Consider the following 7,558-nt stretch of genomic DNA (forward strand, 5'->3'; position numbering starts at 1 on the left):
CTTTTTAATTAATGTAGCTTCTTCTTCTTCGATACGCTTTACTACATTTTTGTATCTCTTTCTTTTATAATTATTTTTTTTTATCACATACAATGACCTTGTATTTACATGGTTGGACCATTTTCTTTCACTCTCACATTAAAAAATTAAAAATAAAAATAAAACACAACATATTTTAACTTACAACGTTTTGTTTTTTTTTTTTTTGGTGTGACCAATCACACACTCACACCATGTGGCAAGCACACACCCAAACACTGTTCCGATAACCCCATACTGATTGATTAACCCTTAATCAAATACTTCGTACTCCGTAATCCTGATCATACAACTCTTAACCGAGTAAGGGTCTATTCTGATTTACTGAATTGGGCTGAATTGAAGCTGAACTGAATTGAACTGAACTTAATATAGCTGAAATGAATATTTTATAAGCGAAGGAAATTAAAAGCTGAACTGAACAGATTGGAGCTAACCTGAATTGAAATTAAGTTAAAGAGAATAATCCTTAATCCCAATCATATTATGTAGTCAACTACATGAGAAATTTTTTTAAAAAAGTGTAAAAGTTAAATCGAGTTAAACAAAAACTTATTGAGGATCCTCCAAAATAAACCTTATAGAGGAGACAAATTTTTAAAAAGTCATCAAGGGCAAAAATGTCAAAGCAACCGAATAAAAAATTCCACAGGAATTACGCTTAAGACCAATTCTTTACCAAACAAGAAAAAATTAGGAAGTGATCTTAACCACACGATTGTAACGGAAAGGCTTCCCCGTTTTCCTTTTTTTATTACCACACTTTTTAACCGACTATCACCGGTCATTTTAACAACCGTACGTGGCACATCCTGATTAGCTAAATCCACATTTGGCCTAATCCCATTTGTATAACGGCGCCGTCAATTCTCTCCCGTTACCGTAACGGCGTTTTGGACCACTTTCATTTTTATAACCCCAAAATCTGAACCGTTGATACGGAATCCCTTTCTCTTTCTCTCTCTACAAAAACCAAACACTTTCTTCCCATCTCTCTCTTTCACAATTTGACGAAAGGATAACAAACAGGAGAGAGAGTATTTGGTTCAGAGAAAATTATGGGGAGATATTTGGGGAAATGTAAAGGTGTAGTCGGCGAAATTGCGGTCGTCGGAGTTCGAACCAGAGCTCGAGCTGCCCTAGCTATGGCGGCGGCAACAGCTAATACTACTTCATCTCCTGCGAAGAAGATCAAGAAGGTTTCCAAATCGTCTTATAATATTCCTCAACTAAGGAATCGGCGGAAGAATTTGTCGGCGCCGGAGAAAACGACGTCGTCGGAAGTTGCGGCGGTTGTTGATGAAGAAGAGGTTGCGAATTGCTCTAGTAGCGAGGTGATTACGACGGCTAGGTCGGATTTTCCGCCGTCTTGTTGCTCAAGCAATTATGATCAGTTGAGTTCAAGCGAAGCAGAAGAAGTTGTTAAAGATCATGATTGTTTGGGAAATAGTACAGCAGATCCAGAGGTAATTTAATTTATCATCAGAAATTAATTTATTCGATATTATTATCATTATTTCTCTGAATTTGTGCAAGGATGTTGAGAATTTTTTCAACTTCCAAAATTATTATAGCAGCAGCAGCATATAATTAATTCTTCAATTCTGGTTTTTACTGCTGTCTCTGTATTCTGTATAAATGCTTGTCGTTTTTTTTTTTTTTTAATTTCTTTTAATTTTTCAAATAAGTCGGTGGAAATTATTTTGAAAATTTTGATTAATTCCAAAATTGATGAACAGGTTGAGAGTGCAGCTGAGACGTCGTCAAAGCAAAAGGAAGAAGAGTGCCATAGAACAGAACTTAGGTGAGAGAAATTCTGTAAAAGATTCTCTTACAATAAAACTGTTATATTTCATTCAATTTAATTTAGTTTTTTCAAAATTAAATTAAATTTCATGTGATATAAGTTCATCATACGTTTTATATACAATGTACCGGAAATTTGAAATTCAAAACGAGTGATCTTTTAATTCATCTTTAAATTTAATTTAAAACGTCTTGCCTTTATATTCTCCCTCTCTCCTCTTTTTGTTAATTTTCTTCTTTTTTCTCTCTCCTAACTCGCCATGTCAACTCTCAGAGAAGCTACAAAATCAGACGGCCAGGATTCTCAGGCGACGAAATCAACGGCTCAGATCAGGATGCCGTCTGATTCAGAAATCGAAGAATTCTTTGCTGCTGCTGAGAAAGACATCCAGAAACGCTTCAGCGATAAGTAAGCCAGAGCATCCATTATTTCCTTAATTCAATAACTTCCTTATTTTATATATAAAAAAAAAAAAAAAAAACTGAAATCTGAACAAAACGCGTCGTTTTTTCAGGTACAATTTCGACATAGCAAAGGACCTACCATTAAAAGGTCGTTACGATTGGGTTCAAATAAAGCCATGAATAAAGAAACTGGTGAATAGTGATGATGATGAATGAATTACTGAATTCTTCCACAATTAGCAGCTGAAAATTGCAAAGTAAATCTTTAATTTTAGCTTTTTCTTTCTTTTTAGCAGAAATTGATCTAATTTCTCAACCCAACAAAAAAAAAAAAAAAAATCAGTAATTCTACTGTTAATTATTAGCAGCTAATTTTCTCTTTAAAATTAATTTTTAGTAGAATTATTTTTTGTTGATGGGAAATTGAAGAAGAATACAATCGCTAGAAGAAGAAGAAAGTAGTGGGTAGTAGTACTAGTGGGGTTGTACATTCTGTCTCCTTTTGTATCTTCAGTAATAGTAGTATCTATTACTCTTTCAGAGAAGTCAGTTGATTTCAAGTACAAAGAAAAGAACCTCCCTTACCATTTTTTCAGTCTAATAAATTACAGTAAAAAAAAATTAATTTAATTTAATTTTTTTGTGGTTGTGAAAATTAAATTTTGTAATTTTCCGGCCTCCAAAATTGGGGGGTGTCTTATGTCTGATTGATTTTCTGTTAAAATTTGTACGATCAAATGCAGTCAGTGCTGAATGCTGATGGATGGTTACATTCATTGATTATCTTTCTTTTTTTTTCTTCCCCTCAACTTCCTCGCATAATATTTGCAGAGAGAATTTATTTTGGGAATATGCGGTTTTTTGTTGTTTTCTTTACCCGTCTTTTTCTTGCCTATTTTATTTTATTATTTCACTCTGTATCTTTTTTTTTCATAATTAAGAAAATATAATTATGAAAAATTTGGGTGTACTGTACTGTAGAAGTGTGAATAATTAAGAGTAATTGATGGTCGTCTTGGCGTGTAAGTTACGGACACGTTGACAAGATTAGGAATCTAATCTATATTATACGATCCAGTCGCATGTGATACAGAGACTTCCATTGCCATGGCTGGTTAAACAAAATAATGTATGTGATTATGTGAATATATGTACAAGTATATTATTATTATTCGAAATGTATTATTTGAGGAGCTGGCGATGACAAAATTGTTTTGGAATATTTCGTATGATGATTGATTAATTATATCTTTTACGGAGTATTATACAAGATGAAAAAAGGGGCTTTGAATTTATATACTCGTACTACAGAAGAAGGAAAAAAAAAAAGAAGAGGGGTAAAAAAAAGTGTGAAAAATTGTGATTCTGGATCAGAGGAGGGGCAGATGATTGAGGTCCAAGCATCACACGGAAAGTGTGGTGAATATGTGAAAAGGATGTGCCAGTTTACCAATAATAGATAAAAAAAGTAAAGTGTGAGAATCAATTAGACTACTCCGTATAAAAGTTGCTTTTTTCTCCTGTTTATTTTCTCTTCCTTTATGTCACTATTTCCGTGTGTGTGCAAACATTTATGGTCTTCATGAATCAAAGTTGTAAAAGATGACTTTGATTGATTCTTTTTATTTCAATTTTTGGACCTTCATTCTTTATCTCTCCTTTTAATTTTTTTTTTGTACAATAACTACGAGGTACTGTAGTACAATTTTGTATTACGGAGTACTAATTACGTTTATCTATATTCTAGTCGTTTTCCGTTCAAAAAAAAAAATCTAATTGTTTTTCATTTGTATTTGTACATTTTGCTCGAATTGTTTTTACTCTATGATTGAATAAATTTATTCCATGTTTTCTTGACATTTTCCTTCTATTTATTTATAATTTTCTCTATTATTTTCAAAGTTAAGTAACTTCAATTGATGGATTGTCCCTTAATAGTTCACTTTTATTGTTGTTACATTAATGGATATATAGCTTATGGCTTGTTTTGATTTACTGAACTGATTGGAGTTGACCAGAACTGTGATTGGAGCTGAACTGAGACCCTTAGTAAATCAAAGGTACTATACGTTTTGTATTTAGTTTGATATGGAAAAAAAAACTATTTTGAGTGATATGTGTTGATGACAATACATCATCTTCTATAATGAGAAGGGTATGTGAAGCCATGTAAGTCGAACAAAATCCTCACCCACAATGGTATGAATGTTACAAAGGTATCAGAAATAATTAAATAGCTAGAGAGGACGACTTTGACTGCTCATCCATTTAGTATGAGCTTATAAATAAATGCAATGATTATTAAGCCTTGCTTTACGTTAAATTTTGCATAGAAATTCTTATATGCAGAGCTAATGTACAAGGGCAATACATCCGTTGTTACAGGAACATTAATACATACATGACTAGTATCGATGAATTATAAGCTTATTCATAGCCCTAATCTTAATGCGTATGGTATACGAAATTTTATTCGGATGACCTTTTCTTTTAAATGAACAGTCATTCTCATACACTCTGTTTCCCTTTTTTTCCTACTCTATAACCATAAACTGTTTTTTTGTTATTGATATGGGATCACCAGTGATGAATGGTGTATTAATAGTTACACTTTGGAAGGTGGTTAGAGCTCATATAGACATGGAAGTGGTCCTAAAACTTAAAAAACAAAAAATGAATTATGCAAGATCAAAGAATTGAGAAATAAAGAGAAAGAGAAAGAGTGGGTGGAGCCCACTTTTGGGGGGTAGAAAGAGGAAGGGTAGGGTGTGTAAATTGGCAGCAACATAGTTATCATTGCAATTCATCTTCATACTTGGACAATTCAGGATGAGGCACATGCCTCAGATTCTCTAACTTTGTCTCTTGGGATTAACAAATTAATTCACACTAAAACAACCTCCTTTTTTTTTTTTCTTTTTTAAAATTTTTTTTTTGAAATTTTTATTTTTAAATAAACACTAAAACAACACATTACCACTTATCTTGGGTTTCTACTACATGTAGGTTCGAAATAAGGGATAGTTATGATTAGGATTTTCAAATTTTAAGTGTATTTTATGATTTTACAATTAGAATTTGGTATATGAACATGCATGTATTATTATTGCATTTAGGTGGATTTTCTTTTAATACAGAGTATTTGTTAAGATTAGGGTCTGTTCACATTTATTTAATTTCAGTTCAGTTCAGCTCCAATCAGTTTATTACAGCTCTAATCAGTTTAGTTCAATTCAGTTCAGTTCAGTTCAGCTCCTAATTTTCCTCTCTCATAAAATATTCATTTCAGCTCAGTTCAGTTCAGCTCCAATCAGTTCAGTCTAGTTCAGCTCCAATCAGTTCAGTTCAATCCAGCTCCGTACTTATTCTACACAAATAATTTTTTTTTAATATATACAATCGTGCTAAATGTCTCAAAAGCATTTGAACTCACACCTTATACAAACTAAGATCAATTACTGGCTTTCTTCCATTTTTATAGGCTAAAGAATTTAGCTAAAATTGATCTAACATGTATGAGTTTATATTTCAAATTGAAAAAATTTGAATATAAGATGTATGTAGGAGTATTAAAAAAGAAATTTGGAAAAGCACTCAGTAATTTAATTAAAATATTTTCAAGAAAAGAAAATGGTGATGATGATTTATGACAATGAAGATTTTCTTTTAGAAGGAATATGCGCTAAGGATTGGTGTTGGCAGGGGAGTGGAAATATACTACAGAAAAGGTGGCTTGATTTAGAAATTGTTTAAGAAAAACTGTATTTAATTTATTCCTTTTTTTTTGACATAGATAATTTATTCCAATTTAAATAAATACTCGTATAAAATTATGTTGTCTCAGCGAATGAAGTTTGTTCATAATGATGATGCATGTGGATGTGGGTAGCTACTTTTACTTCCCTGCAGGCAACACTCTCCACCTTTTTGGCACTGTTAAGCTCTTTTGTTTTTCTAATTTTTAAAAACTCTTTGTTGTTTTTTTGTTTTTGTTTTTGTTTTTTTTTTCCTTTTTTTTGGTACAAATTTTAAAATTGAATATGGCTGATTAATTGAATATCTCCTTCGCCTCAATTATTCCCATTACTTTATCATTGAAAAATGATATTAATAAATATCTTCTCCTTATAATTGGATATATAAAAAAGACATAGATATGTCATAATGACATTCATTATAGAGTTGTGTTTGACCTATGTTAGTTGTTACGTTATGTATGATATAAAATTATAAACTAAGACTCTTTAAAGATTTGGGGAAAAAATTAGAAAAAGTTTAGCTCAAAAAAAGAGGGGGGGGATTAGAAAAAGTTTAGCTAAAAGAAAAAAGGGGGCACGCATGAGTCAAAGATTTAAAATTAGGGCTTACTTAAGTTCAATGTACATCTAATACAAGTTTAAATTTAGCAAAGTATAGATTTTCTAGTATAGGAAAGAAAGGTTTAAATAACTTTAAAGTAGTGAAATAAAAATTAAGTGGATAATGCAACACACTTGTAATAATATGTATGACTTTAAGTGTTTTTGTGTCAATTGTAGAACAATATTTAGGTAGTTTATCTCATTCTAACTAATTATGAGACATTAAAACTTACATCAACCCTCAGATAATAAGTACTGAGTAGTTGCCATTAAAATGGATTAGTCACATCTTACATTTATTTTTCATACTATACTTTACCCAAATGTAACTAAAATACAAAATGTGTTTCAATGTTTGTGCATTCTACCTTTATTATCCATATTGTTGTTATGTTATGATGGTATCAAATTACAAGCATCTTTCAAATTTATAGTACATGTACAACACTACTACCTAGCTATCTGGTCATACATGATAGTATGATACATTTACTTACAAATATTTGTGACACTTTCGGTGCTAGTAGTATAGCTGAACTGAACTGATTGGAGTTGTACTGAACTGAACTGAACTGATTGGAGTTGAACTGACTGAACTGAAATGAATATTTTATGAGAGAGAGATATTAAGAGCTGAACAGAACTGAACTGAACTGAACTAAAATGATTGAAGCTGAATTGATTAGAGTTGAATTGAATTGACTGAACTAAAATTAAGTAAATGTCAATAGGCCTTAAGCTAGTATCCATCCTTAGCTTCTTAGTATTTTTGTTTTTTCTTATCACTAATTGTGTTACAATTTTCGTTAAATGTTAAATAGTACGTGATTAGTTAGAAGTTATTTTAAAAAATAAATAAAGGCATTCTGTATATGTATAAATAATACGGAGTAGTGGTAAGGTCATGCATGTGCATGTTAAAAATGAGTATTACGTACGACCTTAAT

At 31.4% G+C, this 7,558-nt stretch overlaps 1 protein-coding gene across 1 annotated transcript; it reads left to right on the forward strand.

Moving 5' to 3' along the window:
- The first annotated feature begins 975 nt into the window (after nucleotides 1-975).
- Nucleotides 976-3,718, forward strand: LOC110682288 (cyclin-dependent kinase inhibitor 1-like). The gene is made up of 4 exons (XM_021858594.1): nucleotides 976-1,505; nucleotides 1,779-1,843; nucleotides 2,120-2,254; nucleotides 2,361-3,718. The coding sequence occupies exons 1-4, from the start codon at nucleotides 1,098-1,100 to the stop codon at nucleotides 2,428-2,430; spliced, it is 678 nt and encodes a 225-aa protein (XP_021714286.1). The 5' UTR covers nucleotides 976-1,097; the 3' UTR covers nucleotides 2,431-3,718.
- The last annotated feature ends 3,840 nt before the right edge of the window (nucleotides 3,719-7,558 follow it).

Source organism: Chenopodium quinoa, unplaced genomic scaffold (genome assembly GCF_001683475.1).
Source record: "Chenopodium quinoa cultivar QQ74 unplaced genomic scaffold, ASM168347v1, whole genome shotgun sequence".
Classification (NCBI taxonomy): domain Eukaryota; kingdom Viridiplantae; phylum Streptophyta; class Magnoliopsida; order Caryophyllales; family Amaranthaceae; genus Chenopodium; species Chenopodium quinoa.

Excerpts from the sequence above, each read along its gene's own strand:
- LOC110682288 (XM_021858594.1), top strand. The coding sequence starts at position 1,098 with ATGGGGAGATATTTGGGGAAATGTAAAGGTGTAGTCGGCGAAATTGCG. Across the intron at positions 1,506-1,778 it reads ATAGTACAGCAGATCCAGAG|GTTGAGAGTGCAGCTGAGAC; the intron begins GTAATTTAATTT and ends ATTGATGAACAG. Across the intron at positions 2,255-2,360 it reads CAGAAACGCTTCAGCGATAA|GTACAATTTCGACATAGCAA; the intron begins GTAAGCCAGAGC and ends TCGTTTTTTCAG.